General features: G+C 41.5%; 1 protein-coding gene across 1 annotated transcript in view; it reads left to right on the top strand.

The window, feature by feature from the left end:
• SLC7A11 (solute carrier family 7 member 11) overlaps nucleotides 1-19,681 on the top strand; it is a 95,572-nt gene that overhangs the window by 68,768 nt on the left and 7,123 nt on the right. The window contains exons 7-11 of the mRNA XM_019522098.1: nucleotides 10,112-10,235; nucleotides 11,579-11,682; nucleotides 12,158-12,254; nucleotides 13,865-14,014; nucleotides 18,576-18,753. Coding sequence (XP_019377643.1) covers nucleotides 10,112-10,235; nucleotides 11,579-11,682; nucleotides 12,158-12,254; nucleotides 13,865-14,014; nucleotides 18,576-18,753 — 653 coding nt within the window. The remainder of the gene's footprint in view (nucleotides 1-10,111; nucleotides 10,236-11,578; nucleotides 11,683-12,157; nucleotides 12,255-13,864; nucleotides 14,015-18,575; nucleotides 18,754-19,681) is intronic.

Here is a 19,681-nt window from a genome sequence, read left to right as displayed (position 1 = left end):
AGGGGTTTGTGAGTGCTGTGATGCTGGGGCACTTGAAGTGTCCCACAGAAGCATGGTGGGGGAACCCCCATGCCTCCCTGGCTCAGTGACTGGTGCCTCCTGGATTTGGGGGGGAGCACCCCAGGTCTCCCCGCTGCTGATTGCCAAGGCATGGGGGACCCCCCCCAGTGCACTTTCTGGCAGACCCTGAAGTGGACCAGAAGTTCTTCCAGTCCACTCCTGGGTTTATCACTGAGCATGTGGAGGGCCCCCCGCAGTCCTGTGGGATGCTCCATAAGCCTAGTATCACATTGTTCACGAGCCATGTCTGCTACCTCAAGATATGTAGAAAAAACTTTGAAAGCTGTGTCTATGTCTGAATTGCTGATTCTCCAAATCAACACTGAATCTTCAGATTCAGATTTGGCTGAATCGAATCAGGGACAGTGATCTGAATCAACTAATCAAATCACTGTCCCTGATTCAGGCTGAATCCAAATCAAATAGGGCCCTCTTCGCACACCTCTGCTGTTTAACTATGGCCTGATTCTAGATCATTACACTAGTGTTTGCTTTTGTATCTTCACTGATGCCAGTGACCTAGCCACAATATATATGATGGAGAATCGGGCCCTATGCTCTCATTGTCTCATGACAGTGACAACATCTCAGATGTATGTGGTGATGTAAATGAATCAGTGGCTTAATGGCTTAGTATTTCCCCCCCCCACCAGAAAGTCATAATAAAACGAAGTTGAAAAGAGGTCATCCTCTTTAAGACCGTGACCTGCAAGATCATAAATAACAATCCTAGTTTAGAACATACGAATGCTAAGGCTGAAACATTTTGATAGACCAAATTAAAGAGCACGGATATTTTTCTTTAATGTTCCCTATGATAATCAAATTAATACTTATGGCTTAAGACTACAAGCCTGAAAAAGTAATTCCCATTAGCATATCCAAATATGCATATGAGTGATCTCCAGCCTTGAATCCCAGGGCTGCAGAACCACGGAGCACACAATGTTCACAGCTTCCAAGACGGTTTGTGCTTGGTTGTGGGGAAGGGCATTTCTGTTCATTTTACTCACTTTCCCATTAGAGAAGATCTTTTCAAGTTGTATAGGAGAGGTGGGAATTATTCCATTTTTCCTTCTGCATAATAGGCTGTATTGTGTGCCCTCCTCCTTTGTGGAAAATCTATGGAGCTGGTGAGTTAATGCTAACTGATCTCTGGTAATAGAGTAGATATTACATTATATCACCTTGTTTTGTCACAGGTGGATTGTCAGAACATGCAGTGGGTATATTAACACTTACAAGCGTGAAGCTCTTTGTGCATTAATCTAAAACCTCACAGATATAAAATCTAGTGGGGGTATCTTCTATACTTTGCTGAGCCCCTTTTAAGAATTTGAAGCATGATCACTCCCTTTCTGTGCTGCATTGGGTCCATTTCTTTGTATGCACTAGCTAGTATTTGTAAACACTTGCGGAATAAATATCATGGAAACCTCTTCAACTAACCATGTTCCACAGGGCCAAATGCAATGGCTGATTACATTTTAAAATTGCTCAAATTTGGAAGCAATGCACTCAGAAAACGACTCTAGAAAGATTTAGCAGATTCCCAAAGGAATATGTCATTACATAAGGCAAATTTCTTGAAGGACTTAGGAGCTCCTATGTTGATAAATATTCAGCCCACCAAAGAAAAAGACAGTGCATACACTATTGCATAATGAAAATCAAGCATCATTTATTGTCACTGTAGCCACATGAAAGAAATTAAGATTTGCTGATTAGGGTTTATCCAGCTGTAACATTAACTCCTTTCACCATTAGTGCAACATAGTTGGCTTATTAGTCAAATAATAAATTAATCTGTTTTGGAAAGTTTTGTTTATTTTGGTACACTGGAGTAATTCTGTTATTTTTTGCAATTAATTGGCCCTTTCTTACTCTATTGGAAATCAAGAACAAAACTACAGTTAATTTTGGTGAAAGCATGAGAAAGCTTTATATTAGCCTTGCAAACTGCAGCTTTGCTGGGATAAGTACACATGGCTGGGAATCTAATTTACATTCAGTGAATAACTATTTCACAACAGAGTGTATGTTTTATCAGTGAATTTAATATGAAAAAAACCTCATATAAGAGTGATGCAACCTCATTAAATGGACAGTATATTGAAGAAATACTAGTGACTGGCTTGTATGCATTCCTAAAACTGAAGTGCCCATTTAATTTCATTGCTTTTACTTCTCAACAGATTACCTACATAAACCCATTGCCTGGGCTTAGTTAAACTGTTGCAAACCACTGGGTGTGAACTTTCATTTCCTTTTTAGAATCACTTCTGTCAATTCAGAACCTGTTTTTATTTGCTTAAGCTAAACCTAAACTAAGTCTGGTGTAAGTGAAAATAAGAATGTTCGCATAGCTTCTTGCAATCATCAAAGATTTCAAATCACACCTTGAATTAACTCAGTACTACTCAGTAAGCCTTCAGTCAGCTTTTTAAGTGTATTAAGTTATTAACAATTAGTAAGTATTCTAGTTTTTTAAGGATCTGCATATATCCTTGGGATTTATTTTTATCCCATTGTTATGACAACTCATTGTAGTTTTTGTTTTTGTTTGTGCTTGTTTGTTTGTTTGTTTGTTTTTTACATTTGCGTCTTTGGATGTATTGAGCCATCTCCCTTTTTAATCTATATCTCTTCATTTCTGACCTCTTCTTGCTGTCCTTATAACCTCATTTATTTGGATTATATCATTTTTCCAAGGCCAGTGGACTCAGATTGGGTTTTACTAAAACCCAGGTTTAAGTGAATACAAAGAAATGATTTTGGCATGGCCACTGAACAATGAGGGAAGCAGAGACAACATACTTTATGTTTGTGAAGTCAGCTGAATCTGCTGAGAATATTTTGAGTGTGTGCCTGTCATTTCACAGAAAGATCAGCCTGCAGTGGTCACAGCTCTTAACGCTTGCTGTTTGTTGTTATAAAACTTGTCATTAAGCTGGGATATGAGCTGTAGACCTCTGGGAATGTTCATAACCTGATTTATTGAAGTTGTTCTTCCTATCCCCAGGTTCTCTTCTTTTCCTCGCTGTGTCTTCTCTATCAGTTTTTTCTTGAAAATATTTACAGTAGGTAGTAAAATAGTAGAGACTGTCAGAGGACCTATGATTCTTTTGCACATAAGGCCAAATCCTAAACCCAGCATACAGTCCAAATGATTGGGCTGTACCCTGGGGAGGTCTATAGGATCCAAAAGGAAGATCTTCTCTTCCAATTGCTAGACTAAAAGCAAAGCCTAAAAGTATATGTAGTCAGATAGCTTTTGGATCCACACAGTCACAGGAGTTTAGCTATATTCTTAACTCAATATTCCTGGGCTGCTACACTATAACTGTGTAGCATAGGAAGGGTATGTCTTCTCTTCTGGCTCTCTCATTCCTGTACTGGAACTGCCTCATTTGGAGGGTGGGAAGGCAGGATCTGGTTCTGTATAATGGTGATGGGTAAATCTTAAAAAATGGATAGAGGTTCTACCTGGATAAACACTCTCATATGTAAATGTTGTCTAAACTAGCTAAGTCTCTTGGTTGATATTAAAGTTTCTTGTAGTATTTTTGGGTTTTTTTTTCCTGTTTGAGTTTCCTCCCGTTTATAACAGTGGGGCACTATCTTGGGTACCTCCAGGGATCACAGTTGTAACATGACACAAATGCATCATGCACCAGACCCGTAGCATTCTGGGGCAGGTGTCACATGCAGTGTGGGTCCTTGGACTGGCCAAAATGGATGCCACATTGTGTCAAGACCCATGTCCAGTGGCACTGTGGTGCCCCGCTGGAGGACACATGATTCCTTCTCCCTCTGATCCCTTGGGATACCCTTCCCTCTTTCTTGCCTTCCATGCCTAGATGTTATTCCCAAAATGGGTTGGGAGGTGTCTCCGAGGGTTCCAGAGTGAGTATAATCTACCTTCAGCCAATCTGCCATGGCCCGTCTGGCTCTATTAGTGTCCTGGGGCACCTGGTGGCTTAGGGGCTGTGTTTGTGGCCTCTGCCACCCCCATAGCCATACGCTATGCCTCACAGGTGTTACAGGTTACCACTTCAGCATGAATGCAATATTTGGTCCCTCAGACCTGAAAGTCTTTTTTTGAAGCTTTGCCCCACCCTTATCTCCCTTCCTGAGCTCTGGTCTTCTGGCCCTGGTTGCCCTCACTGGGCTCTAGCTTTGGCCCTCCTGGCCTCAGGCTGCCTCTGTTGCTTTTCCTGGCTCAGGCTTTGGCCCTCATAACTCCAAGCTGCTTGTGTCTTGTACACCAATGCCTGCCAGGGCTCAAAACCACACGTGCCCCTTGGGCATGCCTGTGGTCTCCTCTTCACCCCTTATAGCCACATCCATTCTATAAACTAGGATGAAAAGGCAAGCAACCACTTCATAGATTTCATAGACATTTGGGCTGGAAGGGACCCCAGAGGATCATCAAGTCCAGCCCCCTGCCCGAAGGGCAGGAAGTCAGCTGGGGTCACAGGATCCCAGGAAGGTAAGCATCCAATTTACTTTTGAAGGTGTTCAATGTAGGTGCTTGGACCACCTCCAATGGCAGGCTGTAAAAAAACAAAAACCAAAAGCCTCCCCCTCCACTTGGAGTAAATAAAATATTTGGTCAGCCACCACTCCACAGGCTCTCACTTCTCTGTCTTCCATGTGTTTGGTGCATGCCAGGGTCTCTCAGGCCACCTGCCCTACTGAGAGTCCTGTCCCCTGCCTTTCTCCAGGCAATGACTTTTAATGCTGCCCTTTAGGTCAGGTGACTCTCTAGCCTTGGCACAGATGTTCCTCTTTAGGTTTAATGGACAGATTGCTTCTTCAGGTTGCAGCTTAGTGTTGTTCCAGCTGCCTGCTTATCTCCACAGCCCAGCTAGCCTGCTGTGTTTTTCCCTGTCTAGTAACAGGAGCCTTTATTTTCCTGTTACACATGTGGTACACATCCCAGATTGGCCATGCGGGATGCTGGGTACAGCAAAGTCCTGTGAAAGTTTTAAAGATTTAGTTCTGGGATAGAATCCAGAATTTGAAAAGTATCTTTTTTCCAAGAAATGTGAAAGAGGCCCATCCCAGAATAGCTAACAGCTACCTCATGGTAGGGCACTCACAGGCTACATGGGACACCCAAGTTCATGTTTCTGTTTTGATTGATTCAGGCCATGGACTTAAATTTTAGTCTCTTATCCCAGGTGAGTATGCTATGAACTATACTAATGTCTGCTTTTGACTGGGAATTCTGAACTGGTTGGCTTTTGAGATGAACCTGAACAACCTTGCATCAGAATTGATATGTTTGGGGGAAATGTTTCAGCTTCAGTGAATTGGCGTTTTCTCATGAAAAACTTTAAATTCCAATCAAGTCTACCTAGAAACCTCCTGTGGATCACTGCAGTCCTTGCAACAAAGTATGGTTTTTATTGTAACAGTAAGTTGATAGGTCAACTATTTCTAATACTCAAGGCTATTCTACATTGAGCTTATTTAATTTATGGGGAGCAGAAGCAAAATAAGTTAAATTTTAGAGGCGGCAGTTTGGTAGAGAATTAAATTTGGGTGTTGCTTGTCCTTTCTGAGAGAGAAGCATACCTAAAATAGAGAAGAAATGTTATTTAGGTAAAAATGTGGTATCTATTATTAGACCAACTGAATAGCTGGAAAAATTGTTCCTTTCAGGCACAAGCACCCTTCTTCAGGTATAGGGAGAGTCTGCTGGTGTTTGTCTACTCTCTAGGGTTGAATAGAAGTGTAAGCCACTATACAAAATGCAGGTCTGAAAATGCAAATACATGGCAGGGAAGATCAGAGGGGGATAGGAGTTAATGGGTGTGAGACAGGTAGGTGGTGGTGGGGAAATAAAAGAGGGAATGTTGACTGGTGATAAAATGTAGCTGGTAAAATGTAGAGAAGTTACCTGGAGTTATTGGATGGCAGGCAGGTTATAATGTGACATAAATCCAATGATTGCCTATATGTCCATGATTTTTTGTATTCAAAAAATCCACTTCAGATTTATGAAGTGAAGTTCATAGGCTTATCTACGAAAGTTGTTTTGTAAATTCCCTTTGAGGATCAGAACTGAGAGATTGAAGAGAGAGTGTTTGTGTTGTGAGAAATGTGCACTCACAGATAACTGGGTATTTTTGTCTTTGAGAGATTTTCAGTGTGCATTCACTCTGGTATGTAGTTGTTGTTTGGTTTCTCCTAGATAGTTTCCATCAAGGCATTCAGCACGCTGGGTGAGATATATTCCATTTCTGGAGGTGCAGGTTTAAGATCTAGGAATGGTGATGGTTCTGTTGTAGGGCATGGTTATTGTGGGAGTGGTGGAGACGTATTGGCAGTTTTACATTTCTTGTCCCATCATGGTCTGGATCTAATCAGTGTACTTTGGGCCTTAGGAAGTTTATAGGAAGTAAAGAAGAATTTTTACAACTATTCAGTTGTTCTAGTAAAAGACAAACTTCCAACACCTCTGAAATAGAGAAGAATATATGAAAAAAGACATTGATAAGATGCTCCCATAATGAGTGTCTCTGAGGGGATAAAGGAGAAAGACAAAAAAAAGGGGGGAGGAGGAACAGTACATGTTACAGTTTTATGAAATTAAACATTTTGCAAGTTCTTCTTAATATTTTGGGCAGCTTTCCGCATATGAAATAGCATTATTTTCAAGCCAGAAGAAAGACCCTAGCATTACACAAAGTATCCTAACCTTTTCAGTGCCTTATAGATATCATATCCCTCATGTGACCTTACAGATAAATGGTACATCATCAGTCCTGCAAAATGTAGTGCTTAAATGTTAGCCTCCTAACATGGATTCAGATCCATTATATTAGCAGTTAATTAACTTACTTCACAAGGACTGCTCACTTGTGATATTGTATTACAACTGCAGTCTCTTTGTTTTGTGTTAGAGTTTGTAGCTCGCTTAAAAGTGAAAAGATTAGGTAAGGCAAATAAAGGAATCTTATTGCAAGTGGAGAAGGATCATTTCAATTTAAGTAACAGAACAGACCTTTTTAGAGCTCTTTTATAGTAATTTAACAAAACCTTCATATCAGCCTTGGTGTGCTGTGAGTGGATTTGGTGACAAAGTGTAACTCTAAACTGAAGTGTCAACAAGAAGCAAGATTATTCATCCCTAAAATCATGGAACTGCCCCTTTGCTTTTGTCTAAACTCACCTTTTGCAAGCTCTATCTCACACTTACTGGTGTTACATGCTAATGTATGGCGAGCCCCCTGAAAGCCTGATCATGTTGGGAGAGAAAAGAAGGTATTGGTGGAGTGCTGCTTTTACAGAAAAGCACTCAGGGCTGAGAGGTCACAAAACCTCTTATTTGGCTCAAGGCTTTTGGGAACGTGGTAAGTCCCAGGCTTCAGGCTGTATAATGAATAGCACTTGCTGACTAGTTACATTTTTTTGCTATCAACAGGGGTTAGTACTGCTCAGCATAACGAGCCAAGACTCAGTGTGTTAAGTATGCACAGGTTTGAAAGTGCCTTTTTTCCTCTTTGGTTTTGAAATACAATTTTATTTTAAAGGAAATTATATTAAAATGAGGCACCCTATGGTGCTAGATACTATAAAGGTTGATAAGTACAAGAGATGCAGAAGAGACAATCTTAGCTCAGGGAGTTAAAAGTTTAGGTTGCCTAAAATCAAGAGAGTAGAACAGGGATTATACTTAGAATATAGGGGGCACATGTGTGGTGTTAACAGTTAAGAGCTGGGCAGAATATTTTAATGGATAGTAAATATGCTAAAAATGTGATTTCAGTCACCTGAAAATATTTAGAAATCCAAGTTGTATTCAGCTGGGAATAATTTTCCAAGGCCATGTTCGCAGAACTCCTGGAAGCATTCCCTTTTACTAAATAACTTATTAGTTATGGTACTTGTCCATGGCATTGGACAATCAATTTCAGTTTCCTACTGTATCCTAGGACATTCAAACTCAGATGTCCTGAGGTCTAGAAGAGTACCCTAACCATCCAGGGGCAGGGGAAAGGGGGATCTCAACCTCTCCAATGTTAAGAGCATTCCATGTTGTATAAATAGACATTCATTTGAGCAGGGCCAGGCTCCAGTACTGTATCTTCCAGTGAGCATCCCGATCAGAAGGCCAGCACATCATTTTCACTCTCTGTTTCAAAGAATGCTAGATATTTTATAAAAAGTGGAATGGCTTCAGCAGGAACATATTGAGGAAAAGGTTCAGAATAAGTTATTGGCCATGGGTTGGGGACTGGAAAAAACACTCACCCTCTTTTTGTGGCTTTGTAAATTTAACTCTTTGTTGCCATTGCAGTTCTTACAAGTGAACAAAGTAAAATATTCAGTTTTAGGTCTGATAGTACCTTTTATGTCAAGCACAGTGACATTTTTCATTTAGATTAGAGCAACACCAAAAAAAACAAGCGAATCTCAATCTGATGCCATCTCCCCCCCATATGGTTCATAATAATAATAAAAATATTTGCACGGGTGTAGTAACAGTGTACGATATTATAACACTATAGTACTTGCATATATTGCATGCTCTCATCTTTGTTTTTGCCTCCCACATTGAATGAATGACATAACCTAATGGGGTTCTTCCTCCTGTTACATGAGATGGTGGGCCTGAAAAAGCACTAGGCTTATGCAATAGCATCATGTTCATCATGATGTGGTATTGCATGACCATCTTAACTATGTATCTATGGAGCACTAATCACCCTGATTTCTAATGCTGGGAAGAAGTGGTGCAGTAACACACCAACCTCATTTTCTCCATCTTATTCAGTAGCCTCATTTCCACTTAAAAATGCTGTAAAGGCATTCTGTTAGTGAGGATCTGTGTGAAAAATGAGAACTGTCTCTCAAGAAAATCCTTATTACATTCTCATCCAGGAATGGCACTGTAACTCTTAAAAATTACAGCAAGTAACAGATCATTGTGTTGAATCCCATGGGTGTTCATGCTGTTTGAGATGGCTGAAATTTTCCTTCCATGGTTGTGGTAGCATTTTCTTTTGGAGTGTCCAGAACTCCCCATCTTTCCTCTTAAGTCCTAGAGTTGACATTGTCTTCTGTGTCTCACAGAAGAGTACCTACTTGTAACATCCTTTTTTTGCCCATCAAAACCACTTTTGACTTGGTCAGCTGGGGGCAGACAGTAGTGTAATAGTGATCTGGACACCGGCCCTGGGCATCCACTTGGGGCCCAAGAACAACAGCCACTGCTGCTGCCATGGTTGGCCCAAACCCTGCTGTTGGCCTGGCCCCTACTACAACCCCTGCTATTCAGGGCACAGATCCGGGTAGTTATGCTTGGGGAAAATAACCATGATGCATTGGTCAAGAGCTCCCTTCTCAGAGGGAATGCTAATATCATGCTGCTTCTTCAGAATTACCTGTGAATCCCTCAATGGGCTGACCTTGAGGACATCATTGCAAGGGTGGCAATGTGATCTGGTGGACAGATCACTGCACTGGGATTCAGGTCACCTGGTTTCTTGTCTTAGTTCTATCAGCTCTTGGGCAAGTCTCCTTGCCTATTGCTTCCTCATTGTTGCTACTTTAAAACAGTGATAATGGTGAAAAATTTTCTTTTTAAAGCACCTTGAGATCTAACAATGGAAGGTGCCATATATGAGCTAGGCATGCACTATTATTCATATTGTTCTTTTTCCATTAATACTGAAAAGATAGCAAGGTTTTGCATGCTTCTTTTGCTATCTCTGAGGCAAATTCTGTTGGCATGTATCTTCATAAAGTCCAGGTCATCATTGCAAAAGATAAACATAATTAAAAAGTATTTACTTTTTCCAGGTTGCTCAGTTTAGATGCTTGGAACTGGCGGGTGTTATTGTTGCTGCTGCTGTTGTTGTTTTAACTTAGAGCTTCTAATTGCAATACTTCTAGATCAACACATGTATGCATGCTGAGCATAATTTTTGGGGTATGAATGGCAGGGATCAAATGGCTTTCCCTGGTGTTCTTATTTCCTTCATTTTCCAGGAATGGCTAGCATATTACAAATAACAAACCATTTTGTGTATTTCAGAAATATACCCCTCGCAATAGGCATTTCAATGGTTACTGTCACAGTTGGCTATGTATTAACAAATATAGCTTATTTCACAACAATCAGTCCTGAGGAACTGCTGAGTTCAAATGCAGTGGCAGTGGTAAGTGTTGGAGGATAAAATACAGATCTATACAGCTGGCTATAACAGATTTAGTTGTATTTGATTTCTTCTGAAAATAAGGATAAAAAGAGCAGGAAATATACAATCAGATTTCTTTTGTTCAGCTTCTCTTTAAGGCTCTGGTTTCACAAAGCTCAAGTCTTTTTGAATTGAAATAGATTGTTTATTGATTAATAGGCTTTGGGAGATCTTAGAAAAACATTAGCTCAGGTAACTTAAAAAAAAGCCAGTGGGACTTAAGCATGTGCTCAATGTCTGGCAAATAGTTAAATGGTGGTGATGATAATTGTTCTTCTAATGGCTTCTGTATTCTGATCAAGTAAATATATTCCCATACACATCATGGCACAGTGTACTGCATTCAAAAGCTGGTAAAATTTCTCCCAACCCTGCAGTTGGTCCAATAAAAGATACCACCCACACAAATCCTTGCCTCTTACATATCAAGAATGTAGATTATTTTAGATTTTGATCCATTCAGACTAAGTCTCCTTTATAGGATGCAAAAAAATTTCTCGATAACATGTTTTAAGCAATACATGTTTAAACAATACATAGGCCAGCGTTATCACTTTTATGCCATGTTGATTTTAATTATTTAACCAAATCAGCTAGCTCTTGTTATTAATCATTCCTAGCTGTGAACAACACATTTAGGAATGATGGGTGTCTGTACATGTGCTCTGGGTGTGGGGTTGAGTGCTTTAATTAAAGTGCCTACAGAGACTTGTGTATTCAGTGCCCCGAATGTCAAAGTGGCAGCAGGGGCACTTTATCTAAAGCTTGCTTGATGAGCTTTAGTTAAAGTACCCCTGCCGCCATTTTGAAGCACAGGGACTCTGAATGCATGTGACATGGAGGCTGCTGGAGTGTGCTAATTACATAAATCAGATCTGCTCGAATGCACTAGTGCTTCAGAGCAGCTTCTCTGCGTGTCTATAGGCACCCGTTATGGCTAGCGTGTCAAGCCATCTTTTCCTCTTTAGCCTGAAAGAGTAGGCATTCATTTACAGCTGGGTAGACTGGGACAGTCTTCATTATGTGTGGAGAACAAGCCTCCAACTCACATCTGTAGGTTGTAAGATGCCTTAACTATTCAGGCAATCTGCCTTGGCTTAATTGGCAAATAGACACAAGTAAGTTGCTTTCTAGTCTATGAGAGTGACAGACTCCAATTTTAACAAGAGACGATGACAAATGTACAGCACAGTATGTCAGTGAATGTTGCACAATGGGATATGATTAATGCTTAAAAAATAATATTTTTGTCTCTGTTGTTTTCTGGTAACACCAGTGAATTCATGTCTTTCTCTCTTTACCAGACTTTTGCTGAACAATTAATGGGAAGATTTTCTTTAGCTGTCCCAATTTTTGTCGCTCTTTCCTGCTTTGGATCTATGAATGGTGGCATATTTGCTGTCTCCAGGTGAGCAGATATAAACATGATTAAAGAGAATATGGATGGAAGGGTTAGGACAGGACTCCAAAGCAAGGATATATGAGAGCAAGATTTGTTCCTTTAAATACTGTAAAACATTGGCTGCTAGAGTCTTTATTGTCTGGGGAGATTTACCATTTTGCCTGCATGGGCTTTAATATGTTGATAAATTATTGAATTGTTTTAAAAAGCAATCCCAATTGAGGATAGTATCAAATTAATTATTTCTTTATTTCATGTGATGGGACAAATGTAAAACATAGTACAAAATTAACTATGTGTTAAAGACTGATCATGTGGTATACACACAGTGCAGAAACTTTTTGCTTTTGATTTCTGAGTGTGACTTCTCCAAAGATACTTTCAAATCAGAATTAGGGGTACTGCTGTGTTCTACTTTTTTGCTGTGACTTGTCTTTGTAATAAGGGTATTTAAAGTCTCTCCACATTTATTTCCCATCAGGATGTTCTACGTTGCATCCCGTGAGGGTCACCTTCCAGAAATTCTCTCCATGATTCATGTCCGCAAGCACACTCCTCTGCCAGCTGTCATTGTTTTGGTAAATCATGCAAACAAATGTTCCTGCCCAAGATTGCATATTACAGGCTTGTGCTGGAGGATTCAAGCAGAACTTGGGCTCTGCTTGAGTCTTGCTTATTTATTCATATTTCGGGGTTTGGTTAGGGGCAGAGGGGAGTAAACACAGGAACGAGACTCTGAAGTGATCTATTCTACTGCCTCCTCCTCTGCATCTTGCTGGTAGCACTTAACTCTCTGTGCCTGGTATCTAAATAATGTCTCATTATGCCTTATTTCTAAGGATTTGGAAAGGAAATTATTAGCTGGTCCCCTTTCAGAGAACAAATTCTCATAGAAAAGGGTATAGAGAAATAAAATTCACACGCACTTAATTGAAAGTGCACCTAAACAGTAGTGTCTGAGAGCACACTAAAGACTCATTATAGCTACCTTACAGTGAAAAACACAACCAATTATATGCAAAGATAATGGAGTGGGAGCCCTCAGCAGTGCAGTGCATATGTGATTAAAAAGTCAGAGAGCATGTGTTTAAAAAGACAGCTATCAGAGAAGCAACTGTGAAGGGGCAATAAAAAAGGGAAATGAACTGGGCAGTATAGTGTTGGGTCTGTTACCAATGCAGTGTCACAGCTACAAGTTGGCTCTGTGTACACACTGCACACTTATTTTTATAGAAAAGTGTTAGTTTGGCTTATACCTCAAAGATTTGTTATCATATCTTGATGGACCAGGGACATGAAAAGATTAGACCCTCCAGCCAATGAAGCTATGCTGGCACAACCCCTATTGTGGGTACAGCTATGCCAATAGAAGAATGCTTCTATTACACTGACTCCCCACACAGTGGAAGTTAAGTATTTGCAAAGGCAGAAGAAAACCTTTTGATGGCACATGCCACATCTCTAGTAGGGGCTTGGACACCATAGCCATGGGAGCAGGAGCTCCATAGCCCTGGTCTGTATTGCAAAAAATCACATCACTTCCTCAGCATAGTTCTCCTGACAAACCCCACAGTGGAATACAAGTACAAGCACAATGTGACTCCTGCCAGCAGAACTGCCAAGGTTCCTTCATTCCAGAAAAACATAAGTTGAATCTTTTAAATTAGGCCTCAAAAACTGAAGGCTCGATTTTATTAGACGTGTTTACCGTGAGCTGACTGGTTGCCAATTAACTCGTGATACTTAACTTGTTTGGAATGTTCCTTGCTTACCCTTATATACACTTTGATCCAGGGTACAAATGTTTATTTCTTACCAAAATCCTTGGGGTAATGAAAAAAACATGTTTAGCATTCAGAACAATTGATTAACTCCAAGTACAAGTTTAGGCATGCAATAAGCTCCTTTCTGATTTATGCAGACATTAAAGATCTTGGGACACTTTTTTAAAGGGAAGCTATTTTTCTTGCTGCTGACCAAAATTTCCCCTGCTCTTTCTGCTGTGCAGCCTCTTGTGGGACAGTTAGCTTCTACTCTCTAGCCAGAAGAAGATGCATTTTGCAAGTGTGCAGAATGTGCATACTTTGTGAGTGCTTTTGGTCTAAAGGGCATATAAATAGAAGATGATGATGTTGATAATATAGGTTGGTCGATTAAAATTCTCTTGCTCTTTGAATTTCTTTTACAGCATCCTCTCACAATGATAATGCTCTTCACTAGTGAACTTGAGGATCTCCTGAATTTCCTCAGTTTTGCCAGGTGGCTTTTTATTGGACTGGCAGTTGCTGGGCTGATTTATCTCAGATATAAATGTCCTGATATGCCTCGTCCTTTCAAGGTAACCTCCACAATCTTAATGTTTTACACAAGCTTGTCTAACCTGTACCTACCCTTGCCTCTGTCCACAGCCTGATGGCAAAGAAGTACATATTTTGGAATAAAGTATTAACCTCTTGGAGGAAAGATGAGTTAATAGCAGATGTATTCTTTAACACTAGGATTAAGATTCCCATCATGCCTGTCTTTAGCATTTTTGCTCTTCATCAGAGTTCTTAATCTAGTCATGTTTCTCTCCAGAGGAAAGAAGTCTTTCCTACTCACTGTTGATGAGGTTAGAAGAGGAGGATTTATAGATTATAGTTAGGCAGCTGTGTGAAAGTGAAGATGTTTGATCATTTCACATATGCACTGGGTTGAGGAAGTGAAGCACTAGTGTTCCAGCAGGCTGTATGAAAATACTTCCTAATACTACACAGTCAGTCTCAGGGTGGTATGCATTGGCCAGGGTTTCAACTGGTCCTCAATGGGTGTTTTGCTTTTGTGTAAATAATTGCACTCACATTTCTGGAACCAGAGTTTGATGCAGCCACAAACATTAGTAGTCAAACATCTAAGGCAGCAGTCTCTGCACTTTTTCCAATAATTTCATATGATCAAGGTAACCATTCATGTGTCTGAAAAAGCATTAGGTGTCAGCCGCAGCCATGGCTGGGGATGTGTCAGTGCTCCTGCTTCTGCTGGGACCATGACTTGGAGATTCCTGGTTGGAGGATCTTGCCCCCCCACTCAGGGTTAGACTGATCACTACATTGGGATCAAGAAGAAATTTTACCCCATGGTCAGATTGGTAGGGACTATGGGCATGAACACCGCGTGCCTCCAGAGGCTGGGGGGGCATGGCAAGCTCCCACAGGTGTCATTGGTGTTGTTGGTGGTGGGAGCATGGCAGCAGCAAGTGGGGTGCTCCCACAGCTGGGGCTGTTGGAGGTGGGGGTGGGGGGTTGCAAACACCAGCTGGTGGTTGGTGACCACCTGCAGATGTCACAGACAGCGTCAGCTAGTGGCAATTGCAGACCGCCTGCAGGCGCCTCCAGTGGTGTCAGCAGCGAGGGGGAGGGGGGGCATGGTGAGCAGTGACCACCCACAGGCTCTGCTGGCAGTGTCGTTGGCACCTTTTCAGAGGGGGTGCACAGCCATGCTCAGGGGGTGCATGTGCACCTGTGTGCACCCCCTGTGTGTCATCAATAACTATGGGGGTATTTGCCTTCCTCTGTGGGAAGGGGATGGACCTCTGCTTTGGATCTCTTGAGTTGATTGTAACAACCCTTGCATTGTTGGGAAACTGGCAGCCCTTGTTCCCCTGCTTTACCTGTGGCAGTTTAGGGTGCTCTTGGTGTGTTTGGGCAATGTGCCTTATAGGTGTGCAAAGGATAGAGTACAAATTTAGGAACTGGTTAGAGAAGGATTTGTATGGGATAATTTGGATTGGAATGATCCTATCTTGAGCAGAGGGTTGGACTTTTCTGTGATTTAACAGGGAATAGGGTTTAACTGTTTCTGAACTGCCTTGTGGTAACTATTTCTGTCCCTAAAGTTACCCCACAATAAGAGCTGAACTGTAGTAGTTTATGCCTGAAAGAAGCAGGACTAAGTTGCTTTTATTTAGCTGTCACCAGGCAAATCTACTCATGGTAATTTAAAATGCATTAGCCATTCTTAAGGTGCATTAAGGGCACAGGTCTAAATGTGTGTGCCCTTAATGCACCTTAAAATGGCAACTTTAGGCAAATCATGCCTAAATTTAATACCTGCTTAAAGCAAGTAACAAATTTAGGTTTGATTAATTAATGTGCATTAACCCACATTTAGATACTGTAAGGCACCTTAAAGCTATGTGACTGAATGGGCTGGAGCTGAGTGCATGGGGCTCTGTGTTGCTGCTGGGCACCACCAAGAAGAAGATGTGGTAGGTGCTGTTCTATAGGGGAAGGGGGCAGCGCAATGTGGGCAGGACATTTGCTAGTAGCTCCCTTGTGCTTCTCTTTTGGGGCGTGTTTGCTGGCCGGGCAATGTAGCCCTGCAGAAGTGGGACAGCTTGCTACCCATCCAGGATTCAGGTGCCCTTAGAAGTCCATGCTGGGGCTCCTGCCTGGGACAACAGGTGGTCTGAGACTGTGTCTGCTCCCACCACCCAGCATGGCTTTGCCTGCTCCACCCACCTCCATCCCAGGCAAGTGCCTGGCCTCTATGTCAGACACTGTGGGTGGGAGAGGTGGTGTGAGCTCCTGGGGGCTCTGCACAGCTCAGGCTGGGTGCAACACAGGTGGGGGCTCAGCTTTGGATCAGGTGGGCCAAGGAGAGAGCTGAACCCCCACCATCATTGCACCCAGCCTGCCTGGGCTGAGCTCCACAGAGCTCCCAGGAGCTCATGCCGCCTTGCATTTGCAGTGTCTGGCATGGATGCCAGGCTCTTGTCTGGGACAGAGATGGGTGCAACAGGGAAAGCTGTGCTGGGTGCTTGGGGCAGACACAGTCCCAGCCCATCTGCTGTCCTGGGTGGGAGCCCCAGCAGGAGCTCCTAAGGGCATCTGAATCCTGAGTGGGCAGTTAAATGTTCCACCCTGGCAGGGCTGCATTGCCTGGTCAGCAGACCTGCCCCAAGGAAGAGGCACAGGGGAGTCGCTAGGAAAGGCCCTGGCCATGCTGCACTGCTCCCTTCCCCTGCAGAACAACACCCACCATTTTTTCTTCTTGGTGAGGCCTAGTGGCAGCATGGAGCCCTGTGGGCTTCACTATCACTCACTGTTGTCCAATGCTGGGGAGGCAGGAGTATGGAGAGGTGGTTAGAGCCAGGGCCAGGGCCAGGCTGACCATGTCTGGGGGGACTGGAGGTTCCCACCCTATCAACCAGTGCTGGGCTGCACCACCTGGCTACTGGGCTGCTGCGGGCTTCTGGGGGCTGTCCAGGGTGCTGACCAGGGTGGCTCAGCATACCGCGTTAAGGCATCTTAAGGCATCCACCTGTAGATGTATGCCTAAATTGCTTTAATGCACCTCAGGTTAAGGTGCGTTAAGTTTAGGTATGTATAAATTCACATGTAGACACACCCACCATGGAGCACTTACAGTCACAAGTACAGTTATCACCAAGAAGCTGAGGCATATCGATACCATTTGTTGGTTGTTAGCTTGGGGAAATTGGGTGCTTTTTGGGTATCAGAGTTCCTTTAGTTAAGGAACTGCTGATATAAGGGATGGGCATTTGGTTTTGCTTTTTCTCCTTTTCTTGATCTAGATATAGATCCTTAATTTTTGCCCATCACCAAATTGGGGTACAAAAAGGTAGGCAGACTTTTAACTGCAGGTATTTGTGCTCAGCATTATAGTGCAGTAATCAGTAAACACTAAATCGTACCCAGAACATAATGCTGAAAATCTGCCCCATATTGCAGAGTAGTCACTGACTTGGATTTCACCACGTGTCCTAATGTAAGCAATATTCAGTATGCAAGTAGTACCTTACTATGGAAATAGAGCTATTGGGATTATTTGTGCAGCAGGATTGTTTGTAATGTGAGTAAGAGTGGCAGACTCCCTCCCTATTGAAATAAAAATACAAAATTTGCTTCACAGATAAAACTGTGTGTGTATGTGTGCATGCGTGTATATGCATGCGTGCATGTACCTTTATTGCATTCTTTTAGACACACATACAAAGAATGTCAACTGCTTAGTCTATTTTTCTTTGATTTCATTTTTAAAACACATTCACAATTCACAGTATAGAAACGGTAATGCTTTTAGGCATTAAAGCAAGGGAGAAATCTCTAGAGAATTATCCATTACACCAGCCATCTCACTAAGCAGTATGAGGAGGCACTTCCTTCAAAGAGGTGTAAAGACTGTGATTACAGTGCTGTTCTTGCAAGTTGAGAGAATTAATTTGATATTGCTATTTTTTCCACTTTCAAAATGACACTGATAATGTTATCAGTCATGTTGTCAGAAACAGTACTTCCCAGTAGCTATCAGTTGCATAATGCTATCAAATTTTTTTATCCGCAGTCAAATGGTGTTTAATTTGCCCTTCTCCTGCTAGATTTTGATTTTTACCTCTGGAAGAAAATCAATGTAATCTTAATAGTTTTAAAAGATAGTTGGTGACTTTGAGCTCCTTTCTCTGTCTTAAAATGGATTCTAATTGGTAATTATCAAAGAGGAAATCTTTACCATAGTTAGTGCTGCCACTTCTATAATGGAGGCCTGGAGAAGGGACTTTTGAGGATGTAACATATTTACAACCCTTCTTTTTTTTAAGGCATGAAAGTACTGTAGTGTTTTAGTATGTAATTAAGAGACATCTATGGTACTTACTGTATAACACTTTGTTTAATTTGCTTTCTTTAGTTATTGTCACTTCAAATGCATGTTTTAAACACCTGTATTTCTGCAGAACCATTTGATTTGATTTACATTTAATGGTACATTAACTACCACTGTCATCCGATAGCCAAGTTTTACAGTGTTTTACACTGCTATACACTGATTTTCTATACATAACCAGGATATATAGGTAATTTGTACAAAGAAATATATATCTTTTTTGATTTGTGTTTCAGGTGCCGCTATTTATTCCAGCACTGTTTTCCTTCACCTGTCTCTTCATGGCTGCACTATCACTTGGCTCTGATCCTCTCAATACAGGGATCGGTTTTGTGATAACCCTGACTGGAGTTCCAGCTTACTACCTCTTTATTGTGTGGGATAAGAAGCCAAAATGGTTCAGAAAGATCGTAGGTAAGCCCATGGTGATGTGGGACTCTTTTGGCACGCTTTCTGCTGCCCAGAATCCTAATTTATTCCACAACGGTTGGTTTTGTTAGTGACAGCAGTGCAGCCTTCCTCTTCAGTCAAATGCTGTAACCACAGTTTCACCAGTTAAAATAAATACCAACTAATTAAAGGGCCATGTTTACAAGCAAGGCCATTCTTTAAAACAATTAGCCTGTCAGGCATTTTTCTGAAACAAAAGGCATTTCAAATAATTGAATTCCCTTTCCTGCTTCCCCATTTGACTCCATTTGACTCAGGTCATTGACCTTCCTCCCCTAGCCATTTGCCTACTTTAATAAATGAAGCATTTCCTTGACAGAACAGCAGATTTTTGAAAACTAAAATATCACTGTCATGAATATAGACCTGCTTCTGTGCTCTCTATGCAAACAAAGGTTAGGGCATGCCAAGATCTCAAGTCCTTTATTAAAACAATCTTCAGGTATATGATTCTGAACAACTATTGAAAACAAAGCTATAAGATTAGACATATTGGTCCTAATGTATCATTCTGACGATTGGATACGTATTTCTATTGTAATAGCTTTCAGCATATTCTCCTGCAGTAATTTAGCTTTGATATGTAAGGAAAATAATTTAAATACAATTTTTGATGTTTCAAAAGTATTTGGGAGTTTTTCACCTGTTGAAGAACTGATACAGTAGCATAACTTAAGGAAGGAACCTGGGCAGCAGCCCCAGTTACTTTGTGTGCATGTATTGGGGGGAGGGAGGGAGCACAAAAAAAGCTGCGACCACACTGAAGGCTAATTGTGTCACTGCAGTTGGCACGGTAGCAACTAGCATGGCCCAGGGCCTGGAACTATATGCTGCTATGCCTCTGAGAAGATATCTGAAGCACTTTTGATTTACAAAAAAAAAAAAAAAAAAA

Source organism: Gavialis gangeticus, unplaced genomic scaffold (genome assembly GCF_001723915.1).
Source record: "Gavialis gangeticus isolate Ggan-Ray unplaced genomic scaffold, GavGan_comp1, whole genome shotgun sequence".
Classification (NCBI taxonomy): Eukaryota; Metazoa; Chordata; order Crocodylia; family Gavialidae; genus Gavialis; species Gavialis gangeticus.
Note: the sequence above shows the minus strand (reverse complement) of the source record. Positions and strands in the feature narration are given on the sequence as shown.